This window comes from Notothenia rossii (assembly GCF_949606895.1).
Source record: "Notothenia rossii genome assembly, chromosome: 7".
Taxonomy (NCBI): domain Eukaryota; kingdom Metazoa; phylum Chordata; class Actinopteri; order Perciformes; family Nototheniidae; genus Notothenia; species Notothenia rossii.
The window spans coordinates 79,350,712-79,372,715 of record NC_136905.1 but is presented as its reverse complement, the minus strand read 5'-3'; the positions used below and the strand labels follow the sequence as shown (position 1 = coordinate 79,372,715).

At 42.7% G+C, this 22,004-nt stretch overlaps 1 protein-coding gene across 1 annotated transcript in view; it reads left to right on the top strand.

Moving 5' to 3' along the window:
- grin3ba (glutamate receptor, ionotropic, N-methyl-D-aspartate 3Ba) overlaps positions 1-22,004 on the top strand; it is an 88,984-nt gene that overhangs the window by 39,664 nt on the left and 27,316 nt on the right. The window contains exons 2-6 of the mRNA XM_079692301.1: positions 6,460-7,157; positions 14,146-14,642; positions 15,974-16,245; positions 17,865-18,101; positions 21,700-21,846. Coding sequence (XP_079548427.1) covers positions 6,460-7,157; positions 14,146-14,642; positions 15,974-16,245; positions 17,865-18,101; positions 21,700-21,846 — 1,851 coding nt within the window. The remainder of the gene's footprint in view (positions 1-6,459; positions 7,158-14,145; positions 14,643-15,973; positions 16,246-17,864; positions 18,102-21,699; positions 21,847-22,004) is intronic.

The window sequence follows — 22,004 nt, the reverse complement described above, 5'->3', positions numbered from 1 at the left end:
ATTGGTGTGAGCTTTGCATTTGACTCCAAGGGAACAGATCCTAAATGTCCCAACGCTTGTGCAGTCAGTGCCTCCTCTAATTTCTCTCCATGGGTATCTTTGAATGATGCCAGCACTCTGATGGTGTGCTTTAGAAGATGGTCTGCTCTCAAGAGTGTGACAGAATGGGCCTGGAGTTGCTGAGACAGGTTTGCAAGTTCAGACAGTGCATCAAACATGAGTCCGAGGTCACACAGGAATTCCTTGCTTTGCATTCGACGTGCCAGGCCTCTATAAGTTTGTCTCTCTTTGCTGCTTCTTGTTTGGTTGCCTGCAGCATTTTCAAAGTGTCTATTGAGTGCTTCATATGATGTCCACACAGCCTTTACAGAACGGAAACTGCTGGCCACCCATCGCGTACTTAAAACTCTGCCAATTTTCAGGACTTGCGAGCCCACTTCTTGTGCTGCTACCAGAAGCTCTCTTGAATTTTTATTGGACTGACTGTAGAGATTGTGGATCTTCTCTAGGAACACTTTGAAGTGGTTGACTGCCTGAACCTCATCCACAGCATCAGATACAGCCAGTTCCAAACGGTGGTTCATGCAGTGCCATGTGAAGAGGTTAGGGTACCTTGCTGTCAGCCTGGTTGCCACACCAGAGTTCTTGCCTAACATGACACTGGCTCCATTAGAAACAAATGAGACCCAGTTATTTTGAAGCCACTCTTCAGTGAAGCCTGCAGTGTCCAAACAGTTCAGCAGAGCTTCTTCTATATCCTTTGCCCTTTGGCTCTCCAGCTCAACCAGCTCCAGGAACAAAAATTCAGGAGTAGCTCCATCCACTGAGGCTTTCAAGTTGACAATCATTGCAGATTTGTGGCTGATAGATGTAGCCTCGTCAATGAGAACAGACAACTTGCTTGAAGACGTCACAATACTGTGAACTATTTTTTTCTGCATCTCTTTTGCTATGTGTTCTACAATTTTTGTGGAACTGTACCTTGAGTGCAGACTAGTGCCCATGTTGGCACCATTTTTCTCCTGAAGCTCAATGAGACTATCATGGTCAGTAAAAGGTCGGTTCATCTTCGCAAGATAGTATGCTGTTCTGAATACAGAATCTGTCTCTGCAAACACAGTCTCTGACACAGCTCTCACCAAATTTCCCACTAAATCCTGTCCACCCTTCTCCGTGAGCTCCTGGGCTATTTTGTGTGCTCTGGACGTCTCATGTCGTCTAATCTTGTTTCTCAAAGAGGCCAGAGATGTTGATCTGCTTGAATCTGAGGACTGGATCAGTGCACCCACTCCTCAGACATAGACACTCGTTGTTCTGTGAGGACACCTGTTGATTTTGTAGCGCTGCAAAGAGCACAACCTGGAAATAAACAAAACCATGATACAAGTTTGTACCAATAACATCTGCAGAAAAGATCCAAGATTTACTCAAAACTATTTAATAAACTGCTCACAATATTTACATCATGGCTAACAAATGCATGAAAAGCAGATAAAAGGAGAAAAATGTTCCACTTTTTCAATAGCTAATTATTTGACAACTACTGATAACTAACATATAGTAATGTAATGGTGCAAATGTTTTAAATCCACTTTTAACATGACCATGAATTAACTCTCATTTGCATAGTCATTGACTTTATGAATTTCTGTTGTTTAGATCAGCTTTCCTTTGCATGTGTGCTGACATTTACCTAACTTTCTGTCCCTCCACTCTAACCAAGGATGCCTGTTCTTAAATTCCATAGCCTGACTTTCAGTCCACAAGGCTGGCCAGGAGCTCTCATCTGTGTCCGAAACAAGGAGACAATATAAACATTGTGTTCTGTACAAAGCTACACACACACACACACACACACACACACACACACACACACACACACACACACACACACACACACACACACACACACACACACACACACATAATACAGAGAGGATAGTGTGGGTGGGTGTATGTATCTCGCTCTCTTTCTCTTCCATTGATCCACCACACTAACGTTGATAAAGTTAGATAGCAAGTTAGCTAGTTAGCTACAGTTACGTTAATGATAACCATGCTAATTTCACTTACCGGGTACATTTGCGGTAGCGCCGGGCTCGTTCTCTGTCACCTTTAGGACAGCCGCCTGACCTGGCTCTTCTTCTGTAGTGGTAATAGGGGAAAACTTTGGAAAACATTGAAATATTGTCGTCTGTTTTCGTTTCATGTTTGCTTCCTGTTTAGCGCTCCGCAAACTTGAATGGTGGACGGATCCAATTCTGATAATGTTAGAGAAACGTGGGGTTTGTCAGAGCCGAATAGAGTATGTTGCTTTTGCCTAGCAACAGGCCACAGGCGACGGAAGCCCCAGACGTCCAAAAGTATTAACACAGAAGGGGCGAAAGCGTGAAAGCGCAGTCACAAAATGATGTTGTTACGTATCATCGCTCATTTTTAAGAGGGTATACGGAAATCACTGGCATTTTCTAGTGGGTATACGGCGTATACCAGCGTATCACGTAGACTACACCACTGGGCTCATGGAAGTAGTTTCGGTAGGCTCGTGGCGTGTGTAGGCCACTGGATACTTTGTGATTAGGCACGTTCTATTTGATCGTTGTTTGATCGTGGAATCAAACACGCCTATTGACCAATCAGAGAGCTTGCTCAAACCTATGTGTTATAGAATTTACAATAACCATCCACATGAACAGGTACCAACAGCTTCCGATTGAGTAGCATCCAACCGAGCTTTAAAAACATTTAGTGGCACCAGATTGCTCAGTTTCCATTTAATTTGCAGACTATTCCAAGACAGAGGAGCTGCACATCTAAATGCTATCTTCCCTAAGACAGTCCTAGCAGTTGGCACGTTTAATAAAACCACAGCATGCGATCTCAGGCAGTATCCACTTACAATTCGCCGTGAGATCAGGGAGCAGATGTAGGATGGAAGTTTCCCTAACATGGCTTTGTATATAAAAATGTACCAGTGATGTCACAGGCATTGGAGGAGTTTGTGGGAGAGATGTTAACCTTTGTAGACCATTTAAATTAGGGATGCCAGAAACTAACCATGATCAAATTCGAAAATCGGACAGCCCTGGCGAATATTAATCGATTATTCGCCGCCGCAATACTATTGTTAGCATTAGTCAACATTTGGGTTGAAACTAAGCCAGGAAAAAAAAGAAAAACATAAATAATAATAAAGAAATATATAAATAAAATCGAATTTTAAAAAAGAATTTTCGATTATGGAGACTGTAACGTATATTAGAAACATCGAATAATCGCTGGCATCCCTAATTTAAATACGCAAAAACCTATGACACTCTACAGGAAAGGGAAAACCCCAAAAACCCCAATAGGGCCCCTTTCAGTTAGAGCCGTATTCTAACATAGGTTGAAACATATTCCATATTATTCCAATGCACAGAACTATTGGTTTGTGTTAACTAGCTACATGTCATACTTTACTGTATGCTGTTTTTCATTATTATTAATGCACATCCCCCGGACAAGACTTTTTTGAAAGTACTTTACATCGCATTTGCACTTACAGTATAAGCACAGCAGAAAATGCTCTAATATATCACGATAATTAATTGTGCCTAAACCTGCAGCCAAGAAGGGACGCTAATAACTATCTCATTTTTTTATGTGCTTCAAAAAAAAAAAAGAGTCCACTTTGGTGCTGGTCACGGTGGATTGCCCACAGAGACTCTGAATACACCTCCTCCAGTCCTTTTCATCCTATGGGCTAGAACTCCCGCATTTAAGGAAAGCCTCACATCACTTCAAAACCACATCACAGCTCCCACATCTTCCTCATTCATTCAATTTAATTTGCTTTCTCTTCTCCCAGCGGCAACTACAAATACAACTGCTGTTATTCTCAGGTTGGCTCTTATTATTATTCTCACGTCCCCCCACTCTTGAAGTAATTCTACCGTTGCTCATTGTGAGTCTCCCTGGATAAGAGCGCCGGCTAAATGCCTCAAATGTAAATGAAATTGTAAAAGAATCTCTCTAAAAGTCAAGCAAGTGAGCAGTAATTGTCAGTGCAACAGAAATAGTAAAATAGCGCCGGTTTGAAACAGCTGTGGGACGTACCGCAGATGATCATTATTACAATTAATTTGACAGTGATATAATGTAATAATCCATCTCTGATTCTCTAAGAAGCATGATTTACAGGTTTTTATACAAGATGGTGCACAAATCTTTAATGTTTACTGTCTTCAGCAATCTAACATCGCTATTCATTAATATGTGGCCAAGCATTAAAATTAAAGGCATAGAAGGATTTTGCCCAGAGCAACTTATAATAGAGTCGTGGCTGAACCTGTCTCTGCGGTCCGGCCTGACTCTCATCACTACTTCCCTGATGGCTCCCGCAGGGTTGTTGACATCCTCGTGGATTCATCTTCCTATTATAGACACATGCATTTCCAAACAATGGACTATCTATGTTGTAAATGTATTATCTATAGCAGGTGTTCCCAAACTTTTCAGCCCGCGATCCCCAAAATAACAGTGCCAGAGATGATGACATGGTGACCCCCTGTCGACTGGGGGGGGTGCTAGTGAATACATTTCAGAAAAAAAAGAAAACGTTTGTGGATTGTCTAAGAAAAAAAGTCTATACAAACGTTATTATTATTATTATTATTATTATTGAATTCATCAATCTTTTTTTATAATTTTTTTTTACTTTTCCAATTTTATTTTGTAATCATCTCGCGACCCCCACTTTGGGAACCCCTGATCTATGGTACGTCTTTCCGTCCTGGGAGAGGGATCCCTTCTCTGTTGCTCTCCCTGAGGTTTCTCCATGTCCCCCTTTAAACTGTGGGGGTTTCTCCTGAAGTATTTCCTTGTACGATGTGAGCGTCTAAGGACAGAGGGTGAGGTATTGTCATACTGATATTCTGTACAAACTCTGAAGTCCACTGAGACAAATTTAACATTTGTGATATTGGGCTATATAAATAAACATTGATTGATTGAGAATAAGAGTATGCTAGTTCCTCCAGCTGCTCTGTTGATCTTCTATTGTCACAATTTGAGCTCTTTGTCATTACATTACTTGTTAGACGCTTTTGTCCAAAGCGACTTACATACTCAATACTGTGGACAATCCCCACAGGAGCAATCTGGGGTGAAGTGTCTCGCCCAGGGACACAACGACATGCTGACTGCAGTGAGATTTGAACTTGTGCTCCCCTGATCCGAACACCAACGCACTAGTCCACTGCGCCACACGGTATCCTTTCTCAAAATAAGCATGATCACTCCCGACAGTGATATGGTGAATAACACTCACACCTGTAGCTGCCACCTCCCCGGTATCTCTATCCCTTTCTGCCACCTGCTGCCGTCTCATCAACAACCTTCTCCCCCACCCCGTTACGTCCCTGGACCCCCGTCGACTTCAAACGAAAGGCCTATTTTCATTTGTCCCCTCACCCACATCCACCCTCTCTCGGGAAGATGAATACACACTGCATTAATTCAGCCATGTCTTTGCAGACTTCAGTCAAATATTTTCTCTTTTTTTACTCTCTTTGGGGACTCAAGGACTTTCAGCAGAGGGTCCCTCTGCTTACTTTGTACTCCTGGGTGGGATATTTCCATTTGAATGAACGCGTACGGGTTGGGCTTTAGATATCTCATCTTCAGACACACGTGTGCATTCCTGAAGGTTCTCTACCTGCATGGAATTTTTAACAGCAGATGTGCAGACTTCATTGAACATTGTATGTGCATGCATCTGCATATGTTATGATGCTAAACATGTGTATGTGCCGGAGGGTATTTATGAGCGTAGTGTGTAATGCATACCTATCATCTCAGTTCAATGAGCTAGTGCAAGTCTTGAGTCTCTAAACTTTGGAGTCTCTATATAAAAGCAGACTCCGAGTCCCCCCCCCTCAACCTTGCCCGGAGCGCTGATGGGATAAAAAATAGATAGAGGTCCCAAAGGAAGGGGGGAAAGGTCCATCTGTGAGCTGCATTCAAGGACAACAGTGTTATTCATTTTGGAACAGCATGAAACAAGCCAGTGTTTTCAGTTGGGTTTTGGAAATGCGAGCTTCTGGATGAACTGTGGCTGCCACTGTTGTCTTGCCAAGCCAACTGTGATGTTGCAGATTAGATGCGAATCATTGACTCGTTGTTGGTATCCGCGCGGCTCTTCTCATTCAGAGTGAGAGATAATGAACAAATGTGACTGATTGTTTTTGATCAGTGTCGCGGTGAATTACTGCAGCAACAGGGATTGTTTTTGCAGTATTCATAAAAGCTGCGTTTAATGTCATTTTATGTGATTCAGCCCGGAGGTGTTGGGGTTTGGTTATACCTATTAATCTCTGTGTTGTTCTTGTTCTCTCTTCTTCATGTCTTCTGTTTGCTCCTCCATCATTTTACTTCTACATTTACCCCCTACGTTCTCCTTTCTTTCCTCTCTTATAGAACCGGTTCAACCTGATGATGTCAGCCCGTGTCCCTCCGTCCACCCTGGGCAGTCTGCTGCTGGCGGTCCTGCAGGGCAGAGACGGGGACCGGGACAGAGGGGGCCGGGGGGACAGCGGCTTGGGAGGAGCTGCGGTGGTCTGCCCCGGATGGGAGGAGGGGGGTGAAGGGTTGCTGTCTCACCTGCAGAAGCACAGCGGTTCTAACTGGCATTTGTGGGACATCATCAACCTGACCCTCATCTCGGGGGGTGGGGACAGAAGGGTGGAGAGCGGGGAGGAGAAGAAGGAAGATCAGAGGGAAGAGGAGGCTTTTAAGATCCTATCTGGCCGCTTCTTGCGCTCCCCCTCCCCTATCTCCTCCGTCCTCCTCCTGGGATCTGACCCCGAGTGTCTGTCCTCCGTCCTGCGGGCTGCTCAGCGTCTCGCTCCATCACTACCAGCGCTGCAGTGGATCATGGGATATCCCTTGTCTCCGGATTCGCTCCACACTCTGGGAGGTCCCCTTGGACTGCTAGCCTACGGGGAGGTGGGCCGCAAGCCAATCAGCTTCTACATCAGGGATGCTTTGCAGTTGATTGGACGTGCGGTCACTGCGGCAACCATGGTGAAGCCGGACCTGGCGCTGATTCAGAACACGGTGAATTGTTACGACAAAAAACGGCATGAGCTCCCCTCTTCAGGACAATATCTGGCCAGGTAAATGCACACTCTACGTACTCATTCATGGTCAGTCCACCCGCATTACAGGAAAACAGATGTTTTCCCTATAACCTCTGGCGGTATCTTCCTATGCAGATCATTTTTGTGCAACTTCAATTAAAAAGTGCAATTAAATCAAATTTTGCAATGAAAAAATCAGCATATGTTACGAACCCTGTAGGCGTATGAATGCTGGTAATGGAAGCATCACTCTGCTGATGTATTGCTAATCGTTCGGTGCTGATGAAAGTAAAAGTTACAGAGCGACAGGCTTTCTGCTCATTACCAGAATACAAAAGCTCAAAGAAGGAGAAAAAGTTAGGGGAGCAACAAAGAAAAAGGCTGCAGGTGACACTAAATCTTTAAACAAAGAAAACAAAATATGCTTCCTAAGTCATCATATTACCACCGACTCACAACAGCTGACTGAAAGAAACGTAATCAAATCTGGCAGCATTTGTCGAAAGGAAACACACTAGCATCTACACATAACAAGTAGACAGTCAAATTAAATACGTTTGTTGCCGCCATAATGAAAAACTGAACCAGTTAACCTTATACACGTTCCAAACGACTGAGTTAACTTCTACAGAGACTTTGAGGAGGTCGGCTCAGTTTAAATCACATCCTCCCCCCGGGCGCTTTCAAGAAGCAGCTTTTATCAGCTTGGGCGGTGGATCAGAAAGAGCCAAAGACGAGAGGGACCGGGGCGTAAATACTGGCGAGAGGTCCAGAGTGTGTGTTTGGTGGCGTGATCATTATTATTTAGAGTCATTGCGTGCCTATTGATTTGAACACGATCCGTGTATCCATCATTTCCTGGTCTTCTCTAAAGAAGAGGGACCAATGAAAACGTTGTCATGTTGCCGTTGTTCAGCATGGAAACATTCATTAGCTAACAATGACATTATTGTTCTATTAATATAAAGGGAGGTCAGGCACTCTTTAAAACAGCTGCTAGTTATGGATACTTTTTACTGAAGTACATTTCAAAAGCCCATACTTCTTTACTTTTACTAAACACGAGTATCTGTACTTCTACTTAAGTAAAGGATGTGTTTACTTTTGCCATCTCTGTATATGAGCATATATGAGCATAAATAAGAAAGTTAAATTGTATTTATTTTTCTGACATGAGTGTTCTGTTCGCCCTACATTAGTGTTCTTAATTTTCTTTTGTCCTGACTGAAATATGAGCCTTTGCTCAGTGCAATTTATGACTCAAGCACTCCCTATGTTACTACATGACTATGCACATTACTCTTGTCATGATTCGAATGACACAGTGACGTACTAAGTGCTGAGGTTACAGGTCTTCGTGCTCACTCGGTGACAGTCTGGTCACTTGCCATTATTCTGGCTGGACCCGTGAAGGAGAGACAGTTCAGGTTAGCTAGACCCCTTTGAATTATTTAGGATGTGTCTGTGCAATATTAACCTCCACCCATCTACAATGGAGGTAAATGCTCAAAATGTACTTAGTGGTGTCCCTGTATAATCAACAGTCCTTACTTCCCCACTTTTAGTATGTACATTTGCTTTTATAAAACCTACATTTTAAATGTAGTAACTGTGTACTTAAAGGTGGGGTAGGTAAGTTTGAGAAACTGGCTCGAGATACACTTTTTGTTATATTCCATGGAATGCTCTTAACATCCCGATAGCTATGAATAAATTAAATGCTTTGACGATAAATACATTAAAATAATGTCATCTGTGGAAGCTGTGGCGCTGTAAAAAGCACGACCAATCATCTGAGCCGGCCCGGCTAAAATAACTGGATGGCCTACCTGCCTGTCAGCCTTCCATCTGTGCACAAACTTATCTCGTGCCCTCATTGGTCATGTGCGCGTTCTTGTGTGTTGGAGATTTTTTCCGGCTGTGTATTTTCAAGTTCTAGCGCACTCGAGCTGGTTTCTCCAAAATTACCTACCTCACCTTTAAGATAAAGAGGGCCCTTCAATGCTTTATGATGTCTGCCCTTTCCTGTAGTGTGTGGCAAATCCCGACAAAGCCGGCCAGCTAACCAATCAGAGCAGACTGGGCTCTGGTTTCAGACAGAGGGTGAAAAGAGGTGCTGCAGCACAGGCAGTATGAGAAAAATAAAGAGCTTTTTGAACATTGAAGCATGGAGACATGTCACAGTAGAGACACAAAATATAAATCTGACAAGCAAAATAGGCCCCCTTAAAACAGACCAATATTAGTTTTGTGGCACTTCTCTAAAGATCAGGAGGGCTGTCCGCTTCAGAGTAGTACCCGGCAGCAGGGAGAGATTTGTGGATGTTAGAAAAAACGTATTCCTCCTCCAAAAAGGAAATACATAGCTTTAAGCCACATAGAATTGGCAGTGGCCTGATCGGGATTGGACCACAATCACTCTCTATAACCCCTGCAGCAAATAGGCCAAACACTTTTTCTTTAATACCTCCTGGTCACGTAAAAATGCTTAGCTATTTCCAACAGTGTACACGGTTAAACCACCGAATGATAGATGGAAGACCCTAACAAACTACAATTAAATTCATCGAGTCACAACACCACACTTTCTTTAAGCTCGTTAGCTTCCTGACTGACACATTGGCCTTTGTGTGGGGAGCTGCTGGCTCTACTTGTGGTACTGCATGCTCTGGATGCTGCCCTTGTCTGTCCTCTGCTCCACGGGGGTGGCTCTTTCTGAATAGCGCTGTCATCCTCGTTGTGGGGAGGAGGTCTTTATGGCATACAGATCCAAAGAGTGGCACCAGGGAGTTTTGTCTGTTCCTCTTCGTTCCTCTGCTGCTGCTTCAATTCCTGCAGCTTTTAAAAGGGCTCTGTCAAGGTGTGTTTTGTGATAACGCTTACACACGCGCAGTAAAAAATCACATTGAAATACCTATTAGACCATCAATATTGTCACTTAAAACAGAAATGACTTAATCCTGACATGTGTGCACAGTAAAAAGGGGGGAACCCACTTGCATACATTACAACCCCTCCATGTGGCTTATATTGAGTGCAGCACAGAAGCCAAATGCCATAGACTCACTCCGGAGTCGAGTATATCTCCTCTGCAGGTTGACATTGATATTGTATCGCTGTGCAAAGGATAAAACAGCATGTATCCGACTTTTGTGGTCATGTGGATCCGGTAAGAGAAGGATTTGTGGCATGAGCTGGGCCCACAGCAAATATTGAACACACACACAGTGCCTGCCAGCTGAGAGTGATCATCAACACCACCCACATAATCACAAGCTGGGTTCTCACAGCCTTCCCTCCGTCTGCAGTTAACTTGAGCTCTGGGATGCCAAGGCAATTTGGCATGGAGGGCTAGAGGCGGAAATAAGTGGAATGTGGTTACAAAGCAATATTATCGGACATTTATTATCCAAGTTTACACATCTTGATTAGCTTTAATGTGATTAAATTGTCCAATTTTGGCCATGCTAGCAAAGCACAGCCTAATGGATAGCAATGTCTGATCAGTTGGTGCAGATAAAAACATTTTTAAAAGCTCTTGAATGGATTGTTTTTTAATTGGAGGGACATTAATGGTCCCTAGAGGTTGAAGCTTACTATTCCGCTGACTTTTCCTGTCGCGCATTAACCTTAGGATGACCTTTAAAATGTGTATGTAAAATGTCTTGATAGCTATTGACAGAATTGCCATGAAATGTGATATTCAAGAGCAACACTGGGTGAATGGTATTAAGATGTTTGTATCCCTTGACTTTCAATGTAGTGGCGTCATCTGACGAAAAAAATATTTATCAAAAGAATTGGTTTTGACCAAATAAATTCAGATTGAATTTAATGATCTTCATTGAAGTGCATCTTATAGTTGGGGGTAATCGGAAAATGTTTGCACGCTAATTTACTAATCCAAGAGATTACCCAAGGTGAATATATTACACCTGCTAAATATCAGTATCTAACATTGTCTTCATGAGCGTTTAAGAATGCCTTACAGAGCAATAAGTGTGGCTATACAATAAAGAACACAAAAAGTAATGCTTTTAAATGCACTCAAACTTCCTCAGGACACTGCTGTGGGCCAATTAGTACGACCCACAGAATAGACCATTTATTAAAGGGTCCGCCCCAATTTAGTGACTTTGTTTCTGGCCTGTGAAAGACTGATAAAAAAGGTCGTTCCATCGCATTATTCATACGGGTCCAGTTAGACTCCACCTCCTCCAGCGTACTGCCCGATCCTTATCCCAACACCGCAACAGCCTGACATGCTTTTGCTCAGGAGAGCTCTGACAAAGGAAGTGAGAGACTTCCACAAGGAAAAGGCAATTAACAGCTCAATGCCGTAGGGAAGGAGCGATGAAGGCAGGGAGGGAAAGAGGATGTCTGGAGATATAAGGATGAGAGGAGGAAGGTGTGAGCGTGAGCAAAAGCTGCACAATGGTACTGACTCAAAGCAGTGGACATATGGAATCGAGCCACAGTAAAAATATGAGAAACTAAGCACTTTTGATGTAGTTCTTCCGATTGTCCAGAATACAAACATCCCCAGGGGCCTGTTCCCAAAAAGAGAGAAAGTAGTCAAAGACAAACAGATGGATGAAAGACAAGGGAAGAAGGAAACGGAAAATAGCAATAAAGTCAAAGAAAAGGAAAAAGAAACTTGTGTGGGAAAGGATGTGAGGGAGGAGACGACGGTTGGAAATGGACGGGGGATAGTTTCTTATCAGAGTGAGATCTGCCAGTCAGTGCCATCTCACTCGACACATCTGCCAGCGCAGATTCCATCTCCCTCGAAGAGATTAAAAGCATTGAAACAAGCAAGCTTCCTATCATCCCTGGCAGACAGAGTAAACTTTCCTCCAAAGTGAAGGAGATGTAGTGATACGGGAGTGAGACACATGCCGGGGACTCTCTTATAGAGTCATCGTTTACCGGCCACTCTGCTGACATTTACTTCCTGAGTGTGTGTGTGTGTGTGTGTGTGAGCCGGGGCGGCCAGGTGTTGGTGAGAGGAAACCATCCCTCTCTGACACCACTTGGCTGACTTATCAGACCGCTTCATTCTTTAAATGCAGCCTCTGGCCCGATGCACCACAACAAAACCCCGTGACTAACAGGCGGCGCTTCTTGAAAGTGTGCCGTACTTTTCACACCCCATGCTCTGATGTCTGTATCTACCACTCCTATCTCAAACTCTTATCTCCGGGCATGAATCCAAAAATGTGACAAATTGCAAGAGAAGGGGGCTTGGCACTTCTCTGCTCACATAAGAGATGTAAAGTGAAGGCTATGGTTAATTTTTTTTTGTGGCCAGCCGCAGCCATTACGGCCTAGTATATGAGTCTGGAGTGGGTTGGCTTGATGAATCTGCTGTCTATGGGATATGATGATTCAGCCGCGCCATTACCATGAGTGATTTCAGCTCAAGGCAAGGCTAGCACTTCCGCTTTATGGTCACAGAGACAGAGGGAGCTGCTGATGAGGAAACATAAGTTAGCGTGCAAATGGGATGACTTTCAAATCAGAGGCATTTTTTTAATCAGCTCTTTAGAATTATGGTGCATTGAATGGGTTTGTAAATTGATACTGGGCTGTTGAAGTAAATCACAATGTTAAGAAAAAGGGTAATTATCAAAAGCATGAGTAGAATACTCAAAATTGTACATACTTTTACACGTGTTAAATTCCCTGTTTGGTGCAGGCATGCTTTAGTCCAGCCTATGCTTGGAGGTGAAGTTAATGGTCCTCATGATCGATTAAGTCTTTTTATTTTCCCTCACATATCCCATATTTGATGTTTCCCTTGCTCTATACGCCTCATCAATTCAACATATAACTTGGGCATGAAAGAGGGAGAAAAAGAAAAGTGCGAATAAAACAAAGAGAAAAAGGGAAATCTATTTTCCTGCTCGGAGAAATTGAGCTACGGCTTTTCTATTAACAGGAAGGAAAACTTGCCATTTCTTTCCGTGACCCAGACATAATCAACAGTCCGTGCACGGATCAACTCCCATACAGAATGCAGTGATCCCTGCATACTTTAACATTTAAACATCTGATACACAATGACCTCCTGACAATCCCCTACTAATCAAGACATGATCAAACAGTACTTGAAGGGATTCACGTCGAGACGTCATCGCCTGGAGATGTCCATATGATCAAATGCTAAGACGTGAGCTAACAATCCCAGCACGGTTCAAGAGGCCAGGGCAGTTTTATGTGCGAACGGGAATTGCTCTTACTAATTTATTCCGCTGTGTGAGGTCCAATGTGGGGCCACCGGGCGAGTGAGACGAATGGCAATGACTGCCTGTATAGACTGGCAGATAGGAGCGGGCCCTCACTGCACTACATTAACTTTTAATTATGACTTTCTGTGAGACGCAATTACCCATCTGAGACCAGGCGAAAGCTCCATAACCAGATCATGATCCATCTGAAACATCATTTGTAACATTTTCCCGGCCTCTCCCCCAGATTTGTGTGTTTATTTTTCCGCCCTGCTAGTTAAGTGTCGTCGGTGATGGAGGAAGATCCTTTACTTGAGTAAAAGTAGAAATACTATGGTTTTTAAATACTCCACTACACGTAAACTTCATTATTCCTATAGAAGTACAGAATTATTATCAGCAAAATGTTCTTGAAGTATCAAAAGTAAAAGTACTCAAAATGCAGAATGGCTGTATGTACATGCATAGTGTTGTAATGTCAACAGGGATCCAGTTTTTTTAAAATATAGTGTACATTAGTAGTACATTACATCACAGATTAATATCATATCAGCATGGGTTTTGTATGTAAAAAGTAGCTAACGCCTATGAAGGTTAAATTAATGTTGTAAAAGTAAAATATGTGCCTCCGAAATTCGGTGGAGTAGAAGTATGTAGCATTAAATGGAAATACGTTGGTAAGTAACATTCCACCACTGAGCATTGTATACGACTGCAGTCTGTATTTCTTATTAAAACAATATGGACCTTTGTTGTCTCTTGCTTAGCGTCGGTTTTTCTCTCTGTCCCTTGAGGTTTCTCTCCAACACTTCCTTCACCGGGGCCACGGGTCTCATCCAGGTGGATCCTAGCCTCTCCAGGGTCCTCTCCTCGCAGCTGTTCCACGTGTGGAGCCTGAAGAGGGGCGCGCTCGGTCAGCCGGCCTGGGTGACAGTAGGCCATTGGACCCGGGGCAGACTGGAGCTGGAAGGGGGGATTCTGGGACTGGTGGGAGGGTTCGGGAGCAGCCAGGGCCAAGGCCTCGGAGCCGGGGTGAGGGGAGGGGACGGCCAGGGGGACAGTGGCGCTGGTGGTCGCTGGAGGCCGGGAGATTCGGTCGCGGGTCACCGTCTGAGGGTGGTGACGCTGGTGGAACACCCGTTTGTCTTCACGCGGGAGGTGGACGAGGACGGGTTGTGTCCAGCGGGTCAGCTCTGTCTGGACCCCAGAACCAACCGGTCCGACCTTATCCAGAACCTCTTCAGCCAGCTGCACAACCCCAACGCCACCGTCACAGACTGGGAGGGAGCAGGTGAGTTTTGCTGTGCCATTTATCCTTAAAATACCTTAGTGTTGAAGCAATGCTGAAACCTCCTGTAATACCTGTCCAAACCGTATTTCAACTTGAGCTATGAGGCATCAGTTATCATTTATGAAAACCTGTTCTCTTTTTTCTCTAATGTAAACTGTTAGATTTCTGCTTAGATCTCATTGATACATTGCTGTGAAATTCTGTACAGCTCCTACTCAAGATTGAAGTGGATTTTTTAAAGAAAAATCAATAAGGGATCATGGCTGGTCAGTCCGGCTCAAAAATATACTAGGTGCAATGTCAAGGCTCAGCTCTGCCGCTACAGCTTAATTTCTAGGATTAAAGGCATTTTATAAATAAGTGATGAACACCATCGTGTCAAAGAAATACAAGGTTATATATCTCTGAGTATTGGCAGTGCAAACAGGCAGTCTACGGGATTTTTTACTTTCTTTGACTTCAATCGGCAAATGGAAGTTGGCTAATAAAAGTTGTATTGAGGATGACATAGGAATTCACAAAATGACAGACCTCTGTGCCAAGTTTTAAGAGTAATTGGCAAACTGCTAAATTTTGATTGTCTGAGTTTGCAAAAAAGGTTTGCCAGAAAAATGTAAATGGCATAAAGTTTAAATATATATTTATATTTTACAGCCTCTCTATCTTGCCAACTCTTTTTTATTTTGTAATATACGTAGTTCAAAGGTTTTTGTACATTCTGTACATCTTCTCCTAGCCCAGTTTAAGAGTGATTTAGTGTGCTGGTGTAAATAAAAGTGTCTTTTTTTTAAAACAAATTTTACATGAGCGAAAATCAGCAATCAGCAGTAATTCTCAAATACTGTTCTTAAGTAGAATTTTAAGGTACTTGTACTTTAACTGAGTATTTTAATTTCAGGCAGTTTATAATGTACTCTTCTATATTTGAGAAGACAATATTTTGCTTTTAAATCCACTACATTCATTTGACCACTTGGTTACTTTCAGATTATTGCCTAATACTAAATATATATCATAATAAATAAACATTGACACATAATTATAGGTTATTCAGCATTAGTGTATACATTCATTACAATTAGCTCCACATTTACCAGCGGTGATGAGACTGATAATAATATTATTATAATCCAGTAATTTAATTTCTATTATTCTGAAATGGTACTTTTGGTACTTCAGTATATTTTGATGCCAGTACTTCTTTGCTTTAACTGAATTATGATGTAACTGAGTATTTTTTACAGATTAGTGTTCACACTCTACTTAAAATATGAGTACTTGTTCCACCTCTAAATATACACATTACATCATTATCATGTCTTTTCTGTCAGACCTACCGGAGGACCTGAGGAAGTGTTGCTACGGTTACTGCATCGACCTGTTGGAGAAACTGGCTGAGGACATGGGTTTCACCTTTGACCTTTATATTGTGGGAGACGGGAAGTACGGAGCAGTGGGGGGGGCGGGGCGCTGGACGGGGCTGGTCGGGGACCTGCTGGGGGGCACAGCAGACATGGCGGTCAGCTCCTTCTCCATCAATTCAGCCAGGAGCCGAGTCATCGACTTCACCTCACCCTTCTACTCCACCAGCCTGGGCATTCTGGTACAGTCACTTGAAGTCATAATTAGTTTGTTGCATGTTAATGAGCTCCAATAATGCTTTTTGGGATTTCCTTTCCCTACAGTATGTGTGTTATATAGGATTTTGTGCATCTAAATGGTCTGCAAAGGCAAAAATTCCCAAAGTTTATCTCCCACACACTCCCCCCTCCTGCCTGAAACACCTCGATTGGACCCCTTTGTTTACTCTCGTAACATAGTGACATCACCATATCACTATCGAGCTTCTATTGGCTAGCGCTCCAACACATTTTAGGTGATAGGCTAAGGGCGGGACATCTCTAAGCGGTTGACTAATCACAACAGAGCCAACCAGCTAACCAATGGTTTGCCATCACTTACTGTACGGAGGCTCAGTCACTGGTACACGTTTATTTATAAAGCTATGTTGGGTAAACTCCCGTATTACATCTGTTCTCTGATAACACAGAGAGTTGCAAGCAGCTATTATCTGAGATCGCTTGATGTAGTCTTGTTAGATGTGCCAAGAGCAAGGACTCTCTTAGGTAAGACAGCTTTTATGTGCGCAGCGCCACTTGCTTGGAACAATCTACAGCTAAAATTGAAACTGAGCAATTTTATTCCTCTGAATGTTTTTAAAGCAAGTCTAAGTGAAATGTTCTTTGAAACTATGGGTATTTGTAAATGTCGATAATATGTAAATGTAGCTTGTAAATATGTTCTATGATATCCTCTATTGTTTTATGTTGTTTTATGTTTCATGTGGAACCTAATTGCTGCAGGTCTCCCTTGAAAAATAGATCTATGATCTCAAGGGACAATCTGGTTAAATAAAGGTTTGAAATGAAATGAAACCAATCAGAGCAGACTGGGCTCTGGCTTCAGACAAAGTGTGTGAAGAGGTGCTGCAGCACAGGCAGTATGAGAACAATAAAGAGCTTTTTGAACATCAAAGCATGGAAACACGTCCGAGTCGAGGCACAAAAAACAAAAATACACCTGAAAATCTGCATAATAGGGCCCCTTTAATGATTGTTGAAGACATGGGCTTTATCCTTAAAACATACTGCATTGTAAGTCAGTGGCAGCGCGGCAGTCTTCCCATTACTTTGATTTGTCAATATATCTCTCTCTCTGGCTGACAATTTCTGTATGATTGGACGATGTGGTCTCTAAGTGCTTAATTTCCCCCTAATGCCCGGCTCACACAGTCTTCTGGGGAGGAACACGGGATCATTAGTTTTGAATAATTAGGTTGTTCCAGTTTCAGTGGACAATTATGAAAGTTCAAAATGAAAGGCACTTTTAAGAGTGTCTAATGAGTCTGAGAGGGATTTTGAGAAGCAGTCTTTGCAGAATCCTCCAACATGCTGCAGTTATTCTTTGATGTGTTAACATCTCCCTCTGTGGCTGACAAACTGCAATGCATAATATGATCTGAGAATATGAAATGATGAATAGCCCAAAGTTAAAACAATGTATGCACTTGTTTTTCAAACGTAAGTATGCCTACGAGTGTTTAAGAAGAGTTTACTGACAAGATCTTGCCACTGAAGGTTACATTTGTATCCCAATGTAGCACAAAATGCAAAACATGTCACTTTTGAAGTTAAACGTTCTTTTTTCCTTCTGACCCTCCAGGTTCGCAGCCGGGACTCTGCAGCCCCCATCGGAGCCTTCATGTGGCCCCTCCACTGGTCCATGTGGGTGGGTATTTTTGTCACGCTGCACCTCACCGCGCTCTTCCTCACCTTGTACGAGTGGAACAGCCCCTTCGGCATGACGCCACATGGCAGGAACAGGCTGCGAGTCTTCTCCTACTCATCCGCCCTCAATCTCTGCTACGCCATTTTGTTCGGACGTACCGTCGCCACCAAGGTACAGTAGCTTTCCTTTGTGTGATAAATAGGCATGGAAAGGAATGGAGGGGGGCATTATTATTATTATTATTATTAGAGTACACAAACAGTGAGTGGAAAGAGGAAGTGATAGGGGAAGACGATATAAATGGCCAGGGAGGGGAAAAGATTGATAGGGGAGGGGTTAAGAAGGTAGGCAGTGATGAAGTGGAGAGGTGCAGGGAGGATCATGCACATACAGAGAGGGAGAGGGGAAAGGCTAAGTGGGCCGACAAAGATTGAAGGAGTTATGGCAGGGATGATGGGGATGGATGAAGGTGGGAAATGTGTGAGCGAGTAGAGGTTAACTCCCCAAGGTAGTCAGACAGAAAGTTGAAAACAAGAAGGCAGGGGGAAGAGGGCCAACGAGAAGAGGAAAGGTGAGAGTGCAAATTGGGAAATGGGCTTCAAAAAGAAAACATTAAGGATGTGGACAGAGAATTGTAAGACAGGGTTGAAAGGGTAAGTGGGCAAGCAGGGAGAAGCTTCAGAATGAGGGCGACATGGAGGTGGGCGGACAGAGGATGATGTAAGGGAGAGGGCATTGGGTTGGCATGATAGAGAGCCAGGCTGAATTCGAGAGAAACGAGCTAGAGAAAGTGATCGACGAAGACAAATGGAACTCGAGTTCGGCAAATCTGTCAATTTAAAAAATGTAGCAAGATGAAAAACGGTGTATTGCTTTTTAAAGATTAAAAAAAAAAGTTGCCATTTGTTTAGCATGAATACGTAAGGAGATTAAATGTACTCTTGCGGTAACAGCAATCTTCAGAAACCTGTCATGTTTGACTGATGGTGTCACACCGCCGACCACCACGCCGATGGAAAACTGTCCTCTGCATTCTTTGTTTTATAAACAGCCATATGCAGTGCCAACATATCCACCATTATGATAACTTATACTTGCTGTCTGAACGTTCATGCAGCACATTCTGATTAATATCTCAACCATAATTTGCTTAAATTATTCCCGTCTATCCCGGCTCCACTAAGTAAGGATACACACCATTATAAAATGTATTTAATCACACGTTGTCCCTAAAGACGCAATGCATAGGACCTGAAACAGAAGCCAAGTTATTAGGGAGACCTTCCCATAATTGAAAGGTCACAGGTTTGATCCTGGCAAACTGGCAATGTGTCAATTAACAGGTTATGCCTATTAGTAGGAGTGTGACCTATTTGAATGCCCTTGAGCAGCACTCTGAACCTCTTTGTGCTGGGACAGAGCCAAAGAGTCATGTTTATTTAAGAGGGGAGGGCAAGTAAATCATTTGCTAGACTGCTCACAATAACGTATTTCCCAGGAGACACCTGTAGTGTTCAAAGTCAAAGCAAACAAATCAAATGGAAAACTATTTTGGTCTAACAAAAGGCACACAATCAAGAGCGATGAATGGAGTGTTTCTCAAATGTAGCAGCATGTTGTCCAACCACTAGCTTACTTCCTATTGTACCGTCACAGACAAAGGGAAGACAGATATTAAATATATGCAAATTTTTGACAGAACAGTAGCGAGAAACAAAAAAGTCTGGAAGCGTGACTGACTGCATGCACAGAGTATTAACTGGGTGTTTATGGCAGGGCTAATCATGATGAGTGGCAGCAGGTTGCCCAACTCTCACACACCTGTCTACACTCCTACAATTAGACACACAGACACATAAGAGGGAGGAGGGAGGGGCTGTTGGCTAGGTGGAAATAGAGGTAGAAATTGAGGTCGTGACACAAGGCCATGGAGCATATCATTATTTATAATTGATTTATTTGAACTGCTTAAGACTCACAGTATTTGCTCATTGTTTGGAAGCTGGTCCTGGATACTAGCAGAGGCGGATGAAGCAGAAACCTTGAATTGTGTTTGCAGAAATAGTTCTATTTGCTAAACACTTAGTTAGTGTTGGTCCTTGATATTTGGTCTCTTTAAACGTTAAGATAAAATACTTAAACTGTGTGGAAATATGAATACATAATACATATGTAAGCTAAGCTTCAAAAACCTGATTTAGCAAGAATGGATTAACAGTCTGATCTTAGCTTTAGTCTCAATATTTTACGGAGCAGTGTGTAGGATTTAGTGACCTTGCCTCACCTGTCCCTTTCCAAGCTTGTCAGAAAAATATGTTGGCATTTGGGTAACATAAAAGCCTTTTTTAGAGCCAATGTTTGGTGTGTCCATTCTGGGCTACACTGCTCTGCAACATAGCTCTGTGACAACCTGCTGCCTATGTAGATATGAAAGGCGAATGATATTCTAAAAGAACACAATGAATATTATTTTCAAGGAATAATACACACGGGAACACACAGTTATGATCGTTACATTCACATTTTCCAATGAAGCCCCCCAATAATCCTACATACTGGTCCTTTAAGGATGACATCATGTACAGAATATAGTCAGCAAGTAAGACCCCTTTCAAACTAATCTGGGGTTGTTGATTCAGCATGCATAATTAAAAATTACAAGCCCTAAATTAGAAACTTGTTTTTGTCTAGCCTGATCAAGTACTGTAGCGCAACAAAAAAAAGGAATCTTCAATTTCCCTGTGGTACACAATAATGTGGTACAACAATGTCACTGAAGACGTTTAGCATATCGTGAATGCCATCCTCCCTTTCTCGCCTTTCAAATCACCGACTAATTACACAGAAAGTTGAAAACATATCCAACACCCTCGTAATAATGGGTTACAACCTTGTTTGTATAATTAATGTCTCATTAATTCCGTACCTTTGAAACACTAGAAATTCATCTCTTTTCCTCAGTTAAGTGGATTTTAATTGGTGGAATAAATAAATGATTGCACTGTTCAGGTAGATCCTTTCCCCCAGGCAGGCAATTTCATGGAAAGATATTTCTGATGTGCCTCAAAGACAGTCACACTTGCATTAGCTCCTTTTTTGATTAACTTGATAACTCTTATTTGGGTTCAGTTTTGAGGGGAACTCGGGGGGTTCTCCATTTATAAAGGCATCTTTTCCCACACAGTTGTATTTGTAATCAATTGAACCTCTCTTATCTCAGCTTTCTACATGTTGTTTCCTGTCAGTCTGTTTCATTTTTGTCTTGGCATTTTGACATGTTCTGTGTTACACCTTGGTATTTTTAGATTAATTTGTCATCAAGATCTGCTATTCGTCTCTTCTCTAATCTGTGAAATGATTATAATAATTTGTTAAAAACCGAATCACCTAGTTTCGGCTCATCATTACCATCACTTCAGTCACATGCTTTTATCCCATGGCAATACTGATGATGAGGTTAAATGTTGTATAATGTTTTTATTTCATTTCATTTCAAACCTTTATTTAGACAGATTGGTCCCTCGAGGTCATCGATCTAATTTACAAGGGAGACCTGCATCATTTAGTTCCACATGAAAAATAAAAACAACATACAAACAAACAACAGAGCTATAAATGTTATGCTCTGAGGTTTGTATTTTGTTTTTGTCTTTGCTTTTGTTTGCATTGTCCAGCCCTTTGAGGCATTTCTTGTGATTTTGGGTTATAATACATTTTGATTTGAACACAAACACAAGATTCTCTCTTGGTATCCTTCTCCACTCTGCAGACTCCTAAGTGCTGGACGGGGCGCTTCCTGATGAACCTCTGGGCCATCTTCTGTTTGCTGGTGCTGTCCAGCTACACCGCTAACCTAGCCGCGGTCATGGTCGGGGAGAAGACTTTCGAGCAGGTGTCAGGAATTCATGACGACAAGGTCAGACTGCAAACAAGGACACAACACTTGCAACTGCATTACATGTCAGCACTCCCCACACACACACACACACACACACACACACACACACACACACACACACACACACACACACACAACCACACACACACACACACACACACACACACAGACCCCCA